This window comes from Tenrec ecaudatus, chromosome 1 (assembly GCF_050624435.1).
Source record: "Tenrec ecaudatus isolate mTenEca1 chromosome 1, mTenEca1.hap1, whole genome shotgun sequence".
NCBI classification, from domain to species: Eukaryota; Metazoa; Chordata; class Mammalia; order Afrosoricida; family Tenrecidae; genus Tenrec; species Tenrec ecaudatus.
The window spans coordinates 70,296,997-70,315,643 of NC_134530.1; the positions used below are offsets into that span (position 1 = coordinate 70,296,997).

The 18,647-nt window shown below is 39.9% G+C and overlaps 1 protein-coding gene across 3 annotated transcripts in view; it reads right to left on the reverse strand.

Moving 5' to 3' along the window:
* The window catches only part of TESK2 (testis associated actin remodelling kinase 2), a 158,471-nt gene that overhangs the window by 7,830 nt on the left and 131,994 nt on the right, over positions 1–18,647 (reverse strand). For 2 of the 3 annotated variants that reach the window (XM_075555536.1, XM_075555535.1), the window contains exon 5: positions 4,259–4,405. The exons of the other annotated variant lie outside the window; for it this stretch is intronic. In XM_075555536.1, the coding sequence (XP_075411651.1) occupies positions 4,259–4,405 (147 nt within the window). The remainder of the gene's footprint in view (positions 1–4,258; positions 4,406–18,647) is intronic. 3 annotated transcript variants of the gene reach the window in all.

Genomic DNA, 18,647 nt, shown 5'->3' on the forward strand with positions numbered 1-18,647 from the left:
TTCCACCAATGCGTCTCTTAAAGAGGCTTCTCACGTTGGTGGCTGTTTAAGAGCTGGCTGAAAACATTTTTTAAAACCTTTTTTGAAAAAAAAAGCAAAAGGCATGATTCACACTCCGAGGGGCACATCACAGATCAGTGGTGGCTGCTTGATGACAAGCAATAATGGGAGTAAGCAGAAACAAAGGGCTTTTTCAGTTGTTCCCAACAAGAGTCACCTCTTAGACACAGATGGGTAGGTACTGAAAACAAACAAACAAAACCACCAACCTCCTGGCAATGAGTTGATTCTGATGCATAGAGACCCTGAAGGACAGCTGGAACTGCTCCTCAGAGGTTCCAAAACTGATGTGTCTGAACTGCCACTCTGTGTTTAGCAGAACAACACTTAACCCACTGTACCACTACCAAAGATACTGGTAAAAGTATTGTGTGTGGTTATTGCCATTTCTTGATGGAGCTCATGAATTAATATTTTAAAAATCATTTTATTGGGGAATCTTACAACATTCCATACATCAATTGTATCAAGCATATTTGTACGTATGTTGCCATCATCATTTCCAAAACATTTTGTACTTGACCCTTTGGTATAAGCTCTTTCTCCCCTTCCTTCCCTACCATCTCAGAATTAGACACTTTTAAAGCCACATTACCAGCCATTTCTAAATAAATTCTCAGCAGCAGCACGATACCAATTGATATCAGTTCATTTCACAGAAGTAATTACAAACGGGACGAAACAGCTCTATCTGACAGACTTCTTCTGAGGGCAGTCGTGCCAGAACCCCTGGAGTAAGAATCTTACCAATATAGCAGTACTTTCAGGTGACACTGCTACAACACTGGGGAGCCTCTTGCTTTACCACAGGCTCCGAATCTATTTGGAGAAAGGCATCTGCTTCCTGCTTGTCCCGGATTTACACACCTGGGACACATTCCCACTAAGGCAGTTCCCATATTACAAACTAGCATGGTTCCTCAATCTGTCTTTAAGTAGACTGTGTGCCTAAGTTTGGACAGTTAGGTACGGTTTGTATCCAATGACAAATAGTCAAATGTCTGTCTTCATATATTGTATATAGTGTACTGTATGCCTAAAAAAATTAAAGAAACATCTCCATTTACACCAAAATATCTTTAACAAAACATGAATAATAATTAGTAATGTTTTGATACACATATCAATGTAGCACCTATTTTTCTTACGAATCATTGAGTGCGCTTTGAGCTTTAACATAATAGGCTTCATGGAAGTTGGTTCATAACTATAGGCTGTATATAAGTCAGACAGTTGTTACCCAGGGACATCCTGTATATTGAAGCCCTTCTTTTATTGCCGTCTGGTCATTTCCGTGAGGTCAAGGACAGCATTTATTTTACAGATTGGGAACACTAAGGTCCTACAAGCAATGAAGTCACGTGGAGGGGTGGGGCACAACTAGACGTCTCTGTGACCTGAAGTCTCAGCTCTCAGTGGATGTTTAGGCCCCTATGCTATTAAGCTCATACGGTGAAACAGAGCCACGAAGCCCCTGCTCTGACTGCCTCTGTGCTAGATGCTAGGAAGTTAAAGGTGAATAAGAGGTGCACTTAATCACATTCTAAGTAGTGCCAAAAAGTTTGTGGAATAATTCCATATCTTTAAATAGTGTACATTCTACACTGTAAGTTAACCTGTTACTGTCCTTAAAGAAATCCAACTTAGACCCTCCAGAGCTGACAGAAAAGAAATAATTGGAAACCTGAATGGCCTACTTCTTCCCTTTGACCTTATTTTCACCTGGAGGTGTCTCATGGCCACTGTCACCATCACACAGGTTTCCTGAGTGGGGCTGCTCTAACCTAGGTGTTGACATACACCCTCCCCATAGTAATAAGGTTAAAATAAGCTTGGAAAATTCATATACAACTTAGCCTCAGAGATGAAAAAGGGGCAATCAACACAGTAACTCAAATGGCAGTTGAGTCATTAATTCTAACCACTTGGAAGTATCTTCAACACCTCCTTAAAGCCCAGACACAAAGAAACCCAGAGACACAAGGGAGTCTTTCTCTTAAATTTCTAGTTTCTTGTCTCAGGCCAACAGACACTGGGAATACTATCCACCCCAGGGAAACCAAAGAGCAGTGGTCTTACACTTTAGGTCTAAAAAGGTTAGTCACTTTTACAGAACAACACAACAAACCTAAAGAGAACCACACAAGACCATTAGCACAATGGGAAAAAAATGTTTGGGGAGTGGGCACAGAAGGGAATATGATGAACTCTTCAGAGTGGGAAAATAAAATAATTTAAAAAAATAAAAGAGTGGGAAGATCTTTCTTCTCCAGAAAGCTTAACTGTCCTGCTCTAGAGTGACTATTCCCTGGTCTGAAAATGTATAACCTGTGCTATGTGGCTGAACATTCAATGATATAATGTTGTGGGCTGTACTTTAGCTATTGCTCAACATTAAGATTTTTAAGCATATAAAGTTCAGAAATTCTCATTTTTCATATTCCTTCAGCCATAGTGCCAGGCCCACGACTAGACACTCATGTAGATATGGAGGAAGTAATCTGTGTTACTGAAAGATGACTTGTCATGAAATCGTTCTATCTTGGAAAAATGATTCTCTCGGAATAGGAAGCAAATATTTTATTTTGGCTGGACGTCAAACCTGAGCACCAATCATCAACTTAGGTAGTTGCTAAATTAATATAACCCCATCCATTTGCCTGGAACAACTCCAGTTTTCTAAAATATTCTGGAAGAAGAAGAAAAGGCTGATGAAGGGATAGAAAATAGAATTATGAACTTCCAGGTCCCAAGTGTCAAGGTCCTTATTTAGATAAAGGGCTCCTTACGGCTGATTCCCCGAGTCTACTTGCCCATCTTAGTGCTTCTTCTGCAACAGTGCTGTTGTTGGTAAGTAACGTTGTGGAGCCCTTTTTGACACAAGGTAACCCATGTGACAGAGTACAACTACCCCACAGAGCTTTCTTGGCAGTCATCTTTATGGAAGCAGATTGCCAGGAGTTTCTCCCATGGAACTGCTGGGTGGGTTTGGACCAATAACTTTTTGGCTAGCAACTGGTCACTTAACCATTTGCACAATCAGGGCTTCTTACAGGAAGAGTGCATCTGACTATGAATGGCCCTGCCAGGCACATGGGCCCTATAATTACCTCCTCAAAGCTATGTTCTGTGCAGCAGTTTATAAACCAATGGTCAGGATCTTCAGGGGCAGTACCGCTGTTTAAAACCCCAGAATCACTGCTGTGTAAGGCAGCCAGGAACTTGCAGCCCTAGGTTTTGTTGGCTCTGATGGTACGACCTGCTTTGTTTTCACTGGGAATTTCTTACGACAGGCTCCCTTTCTCTTCACCCCTGACAGAGGGGATGTGGAGGAGTAGACGTGTGCATATGTATATAAACCTGTGTGCGTGTGCCCACACAGGTTGAGGATAGAGAATGAATGACAGCTATTCTTAGGCTGGTATACACTCTTCTGTCTCCCTGTGGGACACTTTACATTTAGCGCCTGGGCATATCTGCTAGATGACCTTATAGTTCCCCGATTAATGATTAAACAGTACTATTTATATAAACCTCGTCACAGAGGTGTTCTAAGCCGTTTGTCCATGAGGTGCCTGCCTTGTAGCATGGCCAACTTCTTCTAAAAGCAACTCTTTTCTAACTTGGTCACACAGAAATTTGGAAAGCAAGAGAATACTAACAGAGACCAAGTGATGCCAAAGAAGAACTGGCAGGATAGCAGGAACTCCATCACACAAATAGAAAATGGGTCAGTACACCATGGCCCTCAAAACCTGCATTCAAGTGATTAAAAATCACTAACCTCCGGCTCTTAGCTAAAAGCTACTTCCTGAAGACCATGCGAGAGATCACCAAGAGACAGGGCCTCACACGTCTTAACTGCTGTCATTCCTACAAGGTGGGAATCTCTCGATCCCCCACCCCTCGTGGCAACTGCTCCTATAACATACATTCATGAGATCAAGTCAGACATTAAGACCCAAGAGGCATATGTTGCCCGACTCAACACCAATGGGCACCCGCTCTGATGTCAGATAAGCTTTCTAAGGACTAGGTATAGAGAATAGAAAGTTATGTCCACTCAGATTAAATGTGAAACCTACAAGATATCATCACAATTTCTGAGCTCATTAATGATTGGTCTCTTAACCCAGCTTTTTTGGTAAGAGAGGAGGACAGTGTCTATCAAAGAGCTGTGAAAGTAAAGCCTTCATACCTTCGATGTGAGGTCCCGATGGAAAATGCCTTTGAAGTGAAGGTAGCTGAGGCCCACTGCTATGTCATAGGCCAGTTTCACCCTCACAGTCCAGGGCAAATGCAGGTTACTGTCTAGTAACTGTTCCAGGTTCCCAGAGTTGATATACTGCAAAATAGAAGGAAAACCTAACTACCATTTGTCAAAAACATTTAGGCCGATGGTGAAACTGTGCCTGTAGAATGTGTGTGTATATAAAATATGTATATATTTATTAAGAGCTTATTCTGGATCTAGGTACTATGGAGCCACGTACAAAGACACAATCTAATCTACTAAGGGATAGAGACACAATAACATATGGTAAAATATCAAATAAGATGGCACCTGCAGTACAAAGGATGAAGCTATTAACTCTACTGGCCAGTCAAGAGAAAATACTGTGTCTAAGAGTGGCTGAGGGAGCAGAAAAGGAGAGCGCACGTGGACAAAGGAACTACGCAAAGTTAAAGGTTAAGTGAACAATGCATTCAGAAAACACACTGAGTATGAGCAGAGTGCAGTATATAAGAAAGACAGGAAGTGAAGCTGACAGGCTTTGTTAAGATATATGTACTTTATCCTGTTTGTAGGGAACAAAAGCATTTTAAAGTGGGGGTAGGAGTAATATGGTCATACTTGCTTTTAAAAGATTGACTGGAAGGCGAATGTAGAAAAGGGATAATAGGAGATTATTTCAATAATACTGGTAAGAGAAGGGACCCTGTGTCAAGGCACAAGTAGAAGCCTTAGAACTGGGGAAGATTAAAGATGTACTTAGATGGCAGAGTCAAAAGGTGATGGCCCAGTGTGGGCTTAGGATCAATGAGAAGTTCTAGGATAATACAGGGCTGGTTCCTGAATGCCATTATTAAATGGACAAACTATAAGGAAATGAGCAGGTTCTACGAAACAGCAGCAATGCTAAAAGATGGCGAGTTTAGCACAATATGTTGAGTGTAAGGTACTTGTGGGATAGCACAGGTAGAGAGGCCCTAGTTTAAAGCTTAAGAGTAAACCCTAAGCTGGAGATTAACATCTAGGTGGCAACAACACTCAACTGAAATAGCTATTGATGTCAAAGGATATATAAGAATGTCCAGAGGTTCACATGTAAGATGAGGCATTAACAAAATCCCAACTCCCAAACTGCAAAACTCACGGCCATGCTTCTGACTCATAGCAACTCTCTAGACAGGGTAGAACTACCCCTGTGCGTTTCAAACACTGTAACTCGTTACAGAAGTAGAAAGTTTCATCTTTTTACCCAAAGTGTAACCCACTATGCCACCAGGGCTCTTCCAGAATCCCAAGGAACAATATTTAAAGGGCTGGTCAGAGGAAGACCAACCAAGCAAGAATCCCATCGCAGAAGTCAAAGGAGGAGGAGTATTTCAAAAGGGAAATAACAATACCAAATGCTACAGGTCGGAAAGATGAAGGTGAAAAGTGTCCGCTGGGTTTGCAAGTAGAATGTCATTGGTGATCTTGGCAAGAACAGTTTCAGTAAAGTGGTGAGATTAGCAACACTAATGTGAACTGAGGAGGAGTGAGGAAGTGATTGGACTATGGAGAAACCATGTGAAGATGAACTCTTCCAAGAAATTTGATTGTACTCCATCCCTACATATGCATGAAGAACTGCTGCTTGGTTTATTACAGCAAATGCCATATGTATACATATATATAATAGCAGTAGACTGAATAGTAGTAGCAGCTAAAATCTTATAGAGTGCTTACTTAGTGCCAGTTTCTAGGAACTTGACATACTATCTCATTTAATCTGCACAATAATTTTAAGTGAACTATTATTCTTAACATACAGATGAAGAAATCACAGCATTTAGAGATTAACTTACTCAAGGTTATCCAATTATTAAGTAGCAAGGCTAGAGTTCAAATCCAAGTAATTTAGCTTCAGATCCATATTCTTTACTACTACTGGAGATTACAGCATCTAAGTCAAAAAGTCTCATGCAGAGTTCAAGCTCAGATCTTTCGGCCAATTTGGTTAATTATCTTACCCAAATCCTAGATAATGGATTGTTTCCATCCGCTTCCAAGAAACAAAAGAGTCAAATTTCTCTTTAAAAAAATACACACGCAATACTTATTTGGAGAAAACATCAAATTTACAAAGGACCTTTGGGATAGGAAGCTCTCCTCTCTCTGCCATGAAGTCAATTCCAACTCACAACAACCCTACAGGACAGAGCAAAACGGCCTCTGTGGGCTTCCAATCCTGTAACTCTATGAGAGCTGAAAGCCTCATATTTCTCCTGCAGAGCAGCTAGAGGTTTCCAACTACTCACCTTGTGGTTAATAGCCCAACATGTAAGTCATTCTGCCACCAGGGCTCCATATGGGATAAGAGGCAAGAGATTGGAATTCTAGTCTACTGCTTCCTCTTAATAGTCTTGTAGCTTTGAACCAGTGAATTAACAAGACTAATTATAAAGTGTTATACACACAGTTTGTGCTTCTTCCACTTCCTCTTTATATATATTCATTCATGTATGTGTAATTATAGAGGAAACATTCTTTGATCCATCTAACTCACAATATTATAAGCATCTAATAAAAACTTATGAAAGTAATTAGAAAAAATATAAATGGCATATGAGCCAAGATTTTCTAATTGGTAATATAAACACCAAAGAACCTGCTGGGGGCAGCACCATACAGCACTTCAGATCCTTAGCCTAGCCAAATCAGGTCGGGCAAGGCAAAGAAAATGGCTTAAAAGGGAAACCTGTCCATCGGCTTCTTCCTGCTTGATAATCCATCACTGGAAACATTTACATGGGCATAATTACAGCATTAGCACAGGTTCGTCTTCTCTTCACTCTAGTTGAATCTGTCAAAGGTTCATGTCTGAGATACCCTTTTTTTTTTTTTTAAAGAAACGCTTCTAACTTCTAAGCCACTGGGGGACAACTAAGTTGACATCTAATGATGTATGCACATTTCTTTAGCCAAGAGTTCAAAGGTATTGGCATGGTAACAAGTGTGACTTGGAAGGCCTGTCTTTGGGACAGATAGGCAGAGGCTGTGATGAAAAGGGCTGTATGAATGCTCTCTGTGGGTCCAGCGAGTCCAGAACTCTTGGTTCTCAGTTACTCTGTAAAGCAATGTTTCTCTGGAGGCCTTGAAAAATTCACAGACCAAGCCAGAGGGGAGGGGGCAGAGGAAAAAGGTAAGTCAAAATAAGAAATCTCACTGGCTAGTAACTGATATTGGCTTTTCCAAGAGAAGTAGAAAAAGCATAAAAGAGGACCAGAGAAGGAAATAAAATGGTGTTTGTTTTTTTTAAGTTTATTTGCAAATAATTCACATATCATACAATTCAATAGTTCAATTGTATTAAAAAGAGTTGTACAATCATCTCCACCATCAATTTTAGAAAAAATGGAATTTAGTTTGGCAACTCATTTCTCTTGCCTGCCTTTGGTAAATACATTAGTAGGAGTGATAAAGTTTTAGGGCCTTCAGAAACCACAACTTCTCAATGTCTCAAAACTTTGCATATACGGAGAAAGGAAGTTTGAGATCTGCCAACAGGGAAGGTTTCTAACTTGCTACACATTCTATGTGCTCAGTAGCTGGAACATTCACTTCCCCATAATAACTCCTGGTGCGGACTCAGCTGGTGTGCCATCTAAACAAATCCCCTGTGGGAAAACAGAGACAAGGGCAACCATACTCGCATATCCAGCTTTTCTGGATGTCTCCAGGTCGCAGCTGCTTTACTTTCTGTTTCCCTCCTTGGGTAGCTCTACCAAATCACCTAAGGCATTGGCAATGCATATAAACAGCTTATGAGAGAGGTTAGCATTTGTTGTGCTGTAGTTTTAAACCTTTAAGCTCAGAAAGCTAGAAATATATTCCAATCATGTGGGTCTTATGTACTTCACTACTTTTCACTGACTGTCCCCCAACTTTACAGACAGCAAGACCTACCTCTCTTCCTCATAATCGAACAAAAAAGAAATAAAGGTTTATAACAGTGATTCTTCCATCTCTTTTGTGTTTGATCGTGATTTCATTTAAAAAATAGACCCTTTTCTGAGAAGACACTCAGTATATAAATGTGTTAGGAACTGAATATTATGTAAATAAACCACCTTTAATACTACAATACAAGAAATCAAATGCTAACATCCATAAATATTATTGTTTCAATCACTGAAGGAGAGCTAAATGGGCAGTAGTGTTTTTCCATTCAGGAGTGTCAATTTGGGTTATTCCCACAAATGTGATGGAGCACCCTCCTTCCCCTTCTCCATGCCTCCACACTAGAGTAGAGCCTTGTTCATTTACTTCAACACTATGTGCCCCAGAGTTAGAGCACTACCTAGAACATAGGAAATGTGGGGATGTAAAGATAGACTAGCCCCAGTTCACAATTCAAAGAAACCCGTTAAGAGACACACGGGTGGTAAATTGTACCAAAAATTCTATGCCCAAACCCTCTGCCAATGAGAAAATTCTGACTCACAGCAACGCTAAAGGGCAGAGCAGAACTGCTCCATGGATTGCCACAAGCCATAGATCTTTATAGAAGCAGACAGTGGAGCAAACGGGGATGTAAAGTGACAACTCTGATCAGCGGTCCAACATTTAGCCTTCAGATTCATCACAGTTCCCCCGGGCACATTAAAAACAACAACAAAAACCCACTACCATCAAGTCAATTATGATTCATAGTGGCCCTACAGGATAGACTACAACTGTTCCTTAGCGTTTCCAGACAGTCAATCTTCACAGGTGCAGTCTGCCTTATCTTTCTTCCCCTAAATGAAGGGTGGGTTTGAAGTACTGCCTTTGTGGTCAGCAGTCTAATGCTTAACCCACAGTGCCACCAGGGATCCTTCCAAAGGATCTAAAATCCCAAACCTACTGTCAAGTCAATTCCAACTCATTGGACAGTGTGGCCCTATAGGAACGAGTAGAACCGCTCCCTAGGGTTTCCATCCCTAGGGTTTCCATGACTAGAAATCCTTTCAGGAGCAGACAGCTTCCTTTTCCTCACAAGGAGTGGTGGTTGGGTTTGAATCACTGACCTTGTGGTTATAGTAAACACCTTATCTACAGCACTACCAGGGCTCCTTTCCAGGGTATATCTAAAATCCAAACGAAACTCATTGCCAGCAAGTAGATTCCAATTCATAGCAACCTTATAGGACAGAGTAGAACTGCCTCTTTGGAATTCTGATGCTGTAAATTTTATGGGAACAGAAAGTGGAATAGCAGGTGGTTTCAAACTGCTAATCTTGCAATTAACAGCCCAGCAGGTAACCTACTATACTGGAGGGCTTCTTCCTAGGGTATGTAAAACTTACTACCACCAAATATCTTCTGACTCATAGCACTCCTATAGCACAGAGTAGAACTGCCCCTGTGAATTGTCAAGAGTGTAACTTTGGATGGAAGTAGAAAGCGCCATCTCTCGCCTGCAGAGAGGCTGCTGGTTTCAAACTGTTGACCTTGCTGTTTAGCAGCCCAACGCATAACTACTAAGTCACCAGAGCTCCTTCCAGAGTAAACAGCAGAGGTACATTCTGGGAATCTGAAGGTAGAAACCAATTTTTCCTAAGGAGTTTAGCAGGTTTCAAGAAGAAATGTGTAAGTTGGATCCTAAAGGATAGGTTGGAGTGTCAACTAAGGTTGTATACTAAAGGCTAAAGAATGTGGGTTCTTCCCATATGACCCTATAGGTTCTGATGGGCACCAAATTTGACACAGACAGAAATATGCACAGTAAGGCGGGCAATATTCGAGAGCAGCCTACGCAACATTAACTTCTCCCTGAGGTAATACTCACCATACCTAGGACTCCCTTTCCTAGTCCTCGGTGATTCTAGTAGTAAGCTACAAGAGCCTCGCCTAATTGCAACCACTCAGAATAAAGACAAACTAACTTTTGATAAACTTTAAATTATCATGTAGTGGAGATCAAATGTTTTGAGAATGATGAGGGCAATGAATGTACAAATGTGCTTTTGGATGTATGTATGGACTGTGATGAGTTGTATACACGGATTGTGATTAGGGTTGTATGAGCCCCTAATAAAATGATTTTTTAAAAACCCTAAAAAATTATCATGTAGTGATATCTTCAACCAGACACACTTATTTTTGAACAGTGGTTCAAAAAGACATTCAGAGAGATACTGGAGAAAATGTCAACTGTATCTTAAAAAAGGAAAAATCATTTTCAAAACATTATCTTCATGGCAGCATCTGTACAAGGTCACTTAATACAATTGATTTATGGATTGATGTAATATCTATAAGAGCCTCCAATAAAATGATTTAAAATAAAAATCTAACCAACTGGTCTGGGGCTAGGGTATTTACCCAAGGTGAACAAATGGGCTATCAGCCAATTGGTAGAGATCCTTCACCACATAATTTACCAGGGTTATGCTAAGGAAGATCCATCCATCTATCCATCCACTTATCCAAACACTGAAAACCTTCTGCATGAAAACATAGATAAATGGGGCCAGTCTGTCATTATTTCATAGTTTAGTAGAGAGCATAGTATCGATAATATTTTTCCACACAGAAAAATAACACAATCAGATACAGATACATGTTATCAGATACATATTATACAGATATGCTATATAGTAGTGTAGAAACTATCAAAAGGCCAGAATCGAGGAGGTTTCTGGAATCATTCAGGTGGGAGTTAACCAAGGTCTCAGTAAGATAATAGCATCAAGAATGGAAACAAGGTTAATACCTGAGAGCTATATAGAGGTAGAATCGATGGGATTTGGTGTTTGACACAAACTATGTTCAGCACAAGGCTTAGCTCAGATTATTCAGGTTGTTCTCTATCATTTTACCATTGTTACCATCATCCCTCGCCCAGTCTCATCCATCTAATCCCAATTTGATACCTTGAACAGGCCCAGCCTTCATTTCAATGATTCCCACAAATCAGGATGATATTTCTGAATCGCCAACTGAAGCCATTCCCTCTTTAAAATTATTTTAGGATGCCTGTAACTGTTATGAGAAAACCCACAATTGTTAACATGACATACAATGCCCTTTTACTCTTGCTTATAAAGACCTGGTCTGTTTACCTGCACATTGCTGGTCCTTAGCCTGGAACATCCTTCCCCCACCTAGCCCTGGCTAACATTTACTCATCATTGAGGATTGAGCTTCTTTACAGTTAGCAGTCTTTCTATGTAAAAGCAGCACCAGATGAAGTGTAAATTAATAGTCATTCCTCTCTCTTCTCCTGCACATTACATAAAAATAAAATATGAAAGTAAAAAGATGGGCATGCTAGTGCTGTGGTGAAGCTCAGAGATCACAAAGTCAAGTTGTTTAGGATTCAATTCCACCTCTGACTACCTGCTCGTCTGCAACTCTGGATTAAACTAAATTTCTTTAACTCTCATGTACAAAATAGGAGTAAAAATAATACAATCCGCAGAGTTGTTCTACAGAGTCAGTGAGATGGCACGTAAAATGCTTAGAACAATGTCAAAGAAAAATTTCAATGTGTACTAGTTATTATTACTATATGTGTTATTTATGTGGAAGCTCTAGAATACCAAGGTACGTCATCTATAGTTAATCTGGCCTATCACTGAATGTTTTTAGGTAAAGTATAATGTGATTAGGATTACCTTTTAGGCTCATTCTGGTAGCAGGACAGATTGGGACTACAGGTAGGAAGAAAGGCTTCAAGGATGTTTTAACAGACCAGATGACAGGTAACCAACCACATGCCTAACTTGGAGTTCTGTTATAAATATGGAAAAATGGGTTTGAATCAGAATCTGCAGGGCTACAATGCTGAAGGATTTAACAATAATTGGGAGACATGGGAATTAAGGAAAGAGGATCAAAGGCAACTCAGAAATTCCAAATTGATGTGTCTAGAGCTACAAATGGGAAGTGAATCCAGAATCCTAGTTGCCATCATAAGTCAGAAACTAAACATCAATGCCAAACAGCCAAGCCAGTGACTTGTTGGTACTTGGATAGGCTCTGTTACAAAAGCAGGCCTGGGCCCTGACCTAGTTTTCACCGCAGCCCAACAATGCCATTGTGTTGGCCGCTGTACGTGTTTGTTGGCTAGTTCCAAACACAAAGGCTAGCAGACATCCCATCATGTTGGCATGGTTTAAAGGAAAAAAGAAAGCTTTGTTACTGCCCTGGGTAATTCCAGGACAGTCGTCCCAAGAGAGCCTGTGGGAGGCTTGTGCTCCAAAGAAGCCTCCTGTTCTCAGCTCAAGGATCCACATCAACAACCAGCATACATCCACCAGGGCACAAGTGTGCCTACACTACAGGGGGTCCCCCTTGCCTGGGATAGTCTGTAGTAATGCGCTCTTTTAAAGGGAAGGGACACACTAACTCTTGCTACAAAGTAAAAGACTTACAGAAGAGTCCTTTCCTCTCATGTCTTTTACCAAACAATCCAAACTATGTTTCCAAACATTTAAATCTGTTTCATCCTGTCTACCTTCGCATATGCTTTATCTATTTCCCATATGCTTTATTTCACATAAGCTTTATCTATTTTTTCTCCTTTATAGCTTTGCTAATTCTTATTCATCCTTTTAAATCCAACTTAAAAAACCCCAACTCATTACCATCTAGTCAATTCTTATTCTGGAAAGCCTTCCTTTATGCCCCATCCCATGCTTCACACCACTTTAGCTGGACTGTAAGAAGAAGAACATGGCATCAGGAAAGCTTAATAACAACCTGTGAGGACTTAAAAGCTCTGGCTGATGAAGATCAAGGATTGCGACCTTCAATATGGATTACAACTCAATGTAAAGAAAACAAAAATCTTGGACCAATAATCAACATCATGATAAGTGGATAAAAGATTGAAGTTGTTAAGAATTTAATTTTGTGTAAAAAATAATAGTCATTCAATTTTGCTTGAATCCACAGTCACTGTTCATGGAAGCAGCAGTAAAAAAAATTAAACAATATATCACATTGGACTAATTTGCTGCACAAGACCTCTTCAAAGTGTTGAAGAGCAAGAGTATTCCTTTGAGGACTAAGGTACACCTAACTCAAGCCATGGTATTTTCAATAGCCTCACATGTATGTGAAAGTTGGACATCTTTGGAAGACCAAGGAACAATCAAGGTATTAGGCTTATGATGTTGGCAGAGAATAATGAAAGAATCCTAGACTGCTAGAAGAAAAAACGAACCTGTCTTGGATGAAGTACAGCCAGAATGCTCCTTAAGATCAAGGATGGTGTGATTTTGTCTCAAGTACTTTGGACATGCTATCAAGAGGGACCGGCTCCTAGGAAAGACATCATGCTTGGTAAAGTAGAAGATGGACTGACTCAATGGACTCAAACATTACAATTGTGAGGTTGGTGCAGGACCAGGAGTAGTTTTATTGTGCACAGGGTCACTATCAGTTGGAACCAACTACACAGCAAGTAACAACAACCAACTAACAACTATATGGGGGGTACTGTGGTAGGCACTAGATACAAAATGGTACTCAACTCCTCCTGTAATGGCCTGAGGTGACCTGCCAAAATGGTTCGCTACTCCCTTGACCCAGAAGACATTACAAAATCCTGCAAATCAAGAGGGCCGAATCTCCAGGTGCACTTCAAAAGCACCTGTGAAAGTGCCCAGGCCATCAAAGCCATGCAAATCCGGAAAGCCACCAAATACTTGAAAGATGCCACTCTGCCGAAGCAGTGTGTGCCCTTCCGACATTACAATGGTGGCATTGGTAGGTGTGCCCAGGCCAATCAGTGGGGTTGGCCCCAGGGTCGGTGGCCCAAAAAGAGTACTGAATTTTTGCCTCACATGCTTAAAAATGCAGAAAGTAATGCTGAACTTAAGAGTTTAGATGTAGATTCTCTGGTCATTGAGCACATCCAGGTGAACAAAGCCCCCAAGATGCACCGCCAGACTTACAGAGCTCATGGTCGGATCAATCCACACATGCACTCCACATGCCACACTGGGATGATCCTCACTGAAAAGGAAAGCATTGTTTCTAAGCCAGAAGAGGAGTTTGCACAGAAGGAAAAGATTTCCCAGAAGAAACTGAAGAAGCAAAAACTCATGGCTCAGGAATAAATTAAGCTTAAAATAATAAAAGATTTTTTTTAAAAAAAAAGGTACTCAAAAAGAGTGTGTTTGGCCACTCAGTGAGACAAAATTCTGAGGATCCTCTTAACACTCCATCATCAGACTCATACTCATGATCAGAATCATGTGGATTATATATTTTAGAAAATATAATGGAGATCTCCTTTTGGAAATTATAGAAGACATTTCTTTTATCAGCAATTGAAAGCCATAGAGAACACCACCCTCTTTCCCCCTCAAGCTATGCACTTAGTATATGCTCAAACACTACATTAAAAACTTAGGTTTATTTAGTGTGTTTGAAGTACTGGGGGGTTTTGTATGCATTTAATTTACTACAAGCATCAAAACAACTCTTTTATCACAAGATTTTTAAAAATATGATGCAGAAGTCTCCTCACAGATTTTTAACCCATAATAAACATTTCATAATCAAAATGGGTTTGTTTAAATAAATATTAAAAGGTAAATCTATAGAAATCATCTCAAACAAATAAACTAAGATAATGATAAGCTTATTCCCTTTCTCCATGACACAGTACCAACAATCATTAGATGTCTGAAGGATCAGGGCCCTCTCTCCTGACCATTTCATGCACTCTGCTGGTCTATCCCAAATAGATACCGTTTATACTTCTGTATATGCTGAGTTTTTCAGCACATTTTTAATGCAGTTTTGTGGTAAAATTAGGTGCCTTGGGTGATATTCGGGTCGGCTTACACTCGAGTCTACATGGTATACAGCAACTCTACCAGTGACATGGCTTCTGGACCCAAATTTGAAAGCATTCTTCCTTCCAGCTTGCTACTCCATATGTACAATCCCACACCCTCAAGATCCAGATAGGAATCTCTGATATGAACTTCATGATTTGGCTCAGCATTAACAAAGCAATCATTAAGAAAGTATAAAAACAGCAATATCCTGCCCAACCCCACCCTCACACCCCAACCCGCCAACAGATCTGAGCAGAATGAAAATGAAAATCAAAAGAGGTTAAGTTCCTAGCTAAGATGATTTCTAGGCATTACTGCACATTGAAAAGCTCTGTGTGCATCTATCTCCACTTGGGTATCTGTTACATACCTCATATTTAACTTGTCTAAAACTATCTTCATCATCCCCTATCCTGGAACCTCTTACATTCTACATTCCCATTAATAGCAACTCTATCCTTTGGGTATTCGGCCAAAAACTGCAGCATGATCCTTGACATCTTTTAGCCTCTTATACTCCATCCACATCTAATGCATTAGAAAAATCTTGTCTTCTCTACTTTCAAAATAGTTCCAGGAGGGAAAAAAATCCAAAGATCACCATCCCCTACTGCTACCACGCTGACCCAAGTCACCATTATTTCTCAGGTGATTTACTGCAATAGTCTCTAAACTGGTCTCCCTGCTTTCAACCTTGCTCCATTTGATAGTTCAGTTACCACACTGTCCACAGGGTGATCCTCTTGAAATATTAGTCACATCGAGTCACACCTCTCCTCAAATCCTCCCAAACTTGCCAAATGATCCTTCCATCCATCCATTGCTGAGGTAAATTCCACATGGGCTGGAATTTTTACTATTGTATTCTCATTGCTGTTCGTTTGTTGCATTTGTTCATTGTGGTAACCGTAGTACTTTGAATTGTGCCTAACACACAGTAGTTGCTCAGTAACTGTTTAATAAATAAGCTAGAATCAGCAAGTTATAAAAAATATGTCTTTAAGGGAAACTAAACAGGCTCTTCTATTATTTGCATATTACACCACCAACTTTAGATTTTTGTTTCTCAAATGCCACACAGTTACTAAATACAGGGGGGAAATTTGCCATAATTTAGACATTTTTTATTACTAAATGACAAAAAAATAAAAGTGAAATAGATTCTAACATGTATTTATAGGAACATGTTTAGCTATTTTTACAAGTGGAAGTTTAAGGAAAATGAACAAGAAATTTTCATTGCAAACACATTTCACACTATTTTTTATTTCTTTTCTTCATACTGGGACTAATTCAGCCTTCCTAGAGCCAAATCTATAAAACAATAAACCATAAACACATTCTAAACATTTTAAGGAGTTTCATGAAGTTCATAAAGAATTCCATGATTTCTTAATTCAATGTTCCACAAACTTTTTGAAGCCCCTTCAAATATTATGGGACAAAACACACAAGAATATTACTGTAGACTTGAATAGAATCTTAAGTTCATTAGAGAACCTGGGATTTGGAATTACCTGGGAATTGATAGAGAGAATAGAGATACAGGCATTCCACGTGCTGGAAGCATACCTTAACCCAAGATGTTTTAGAAGGCTGTAAAAAAACTGACCTAGTGAATCACATCTAAAAGCAGATTAGAGAAGGTTTACACTGCTAAATGTTTTTTTTAATTCACATTATCAAAATATGTGTGATTATTCTAGTAGTCTATCTAATTGAAGCAAAGTTTGTCACTACTGTTGTTAGGTGCTTCCAAATCACAGTGACATCATTCATAATAGAATGAAACACTGCCTGATGCTGCAGCATCCTCAAATTGTTGCTTTGCTTGAGCCCATGGTTGTAGCCACTGTGTCAATCCATTTTGGTGTGGGTCTTCCCTTTCATAATTAACTCTGTTACTAACTCATCATATTTTACCAAGCATGATGTCCTTCTCCAGGTTTTAGCTCCCCCCTCCCCCCCCATAACATGTCCAAAGCACATACGGCAGTTTCACCATGCTCACTTTATGGAACGTTTTGGCTATATTTCTTCCAAGACAAGATTTGTTGGTTCTTCTGGCAGTTTATGGCACATTTAGTATTCTCTGCCAGCACCAACATTCAAAGGCACTGATTCTTCTTTGGTTTTCCTTAGTTCTAGTCCACCTTTTGCATGCATATGAGGCAACTGAAAAATACTGTGGTTTGAGTCAGATGCACCTTATTCCTCAAAATGACATTTGATCTGCTCAGAGCTGTCTGGAGACTAAAGCCTTGGTATGGCTTGAGCCAGAGCTTGGGAGGTAATAAGGTATGGGAGGTAATAGTTGCCTAAGATTAAATGCTTTGGTAGTTTCTTGAAGAATTGAGTGTTTTCAAAATCATCATGCAGATGGGGAATTTAGGAAAGCTACACACATGAGCAGTACTAAGGTAGTAGGTATGCTAATGTTCAGCTTCAACAAAAAAAACATGAGGCCCACAAATAAGCAGAAAATTGTCTATTCAAAAGAGTAAGATGAATACAGAGAAATCATCTCTATGGGAAGTCCAGATAATAGGCAGGTTAGAGGACTGCAAAATAACAGTATGAAACATGCTGAAAGAAATAAAAGGGGAATGAATGAAAACAAAACAGGAAAATGGTGTATCATCAAAACAAAAATATTAGCAAAAAGATAAACAAGTTGCCCATCAGATTGATTCTGATACATGGTGATTTCATGTGTATCAAAGTAAAATGGTGCTCCATGGGATTTTTAATGGCTGATTTTTCCAAAGTAGACCACCAGGTCTTTCTTCTGGGGCACCTTTAGATAGATTCAAATCACCAATCGTTTGGCTAGCAGTTGAATACACCAACTATTTACATCACTCAGGGAATCCAATGAAAAGATTCCAAAACCAAATGTAAAAGCAATTCCAATCCATAATGACACTAGAAGACAGAGTAGAAGTGCCCCATAATTTCCAAGACTGTAAACTTTATGGAAGCAGTCTGCCACATCTTGCTAATGCTGCAATATTGGGGCCAAAAGGCCAAGAAGTTACTAAGTGGCCAGAGCACATGTTGATAGCTGATGTGACAATCACTAGAACCAAAGTACCTGGGATTCACACCTGAGGTGAATCACGTTAATCAAAGGAGGGTGGGAGAAGTTTTAAATTAAAAACCTTTAAATAGGCGACATCCAGGAAAGATTGTTAAACCCATAATACTCAGCCAATGTGGACTCAGGAGAGGGACTTGTGAACTACAGAATATAATGCTTGTGAAATCATTGTTGGGTGTACCAGCCAATTTTTGTCTTCTGAGACTTGGGCACCCAATTTTGCAAAATTGACTAATAAAGCCTTGTCCCTGCTTATTAAAAAAAAAGATGAATGATAAGAAGGGGAAAATTAAGAGAGTCACAGATTGTGATGGCTGGACCTCTCCTACAGGGAGTCCTGGTGGTATAATGGGTTATGCATTGGTCTGCTAACCTCAACATCAGCCATTTAAACCTAGCACCCACTCCGTGGGAGAAAAATGAGGCTTTCTGCTCC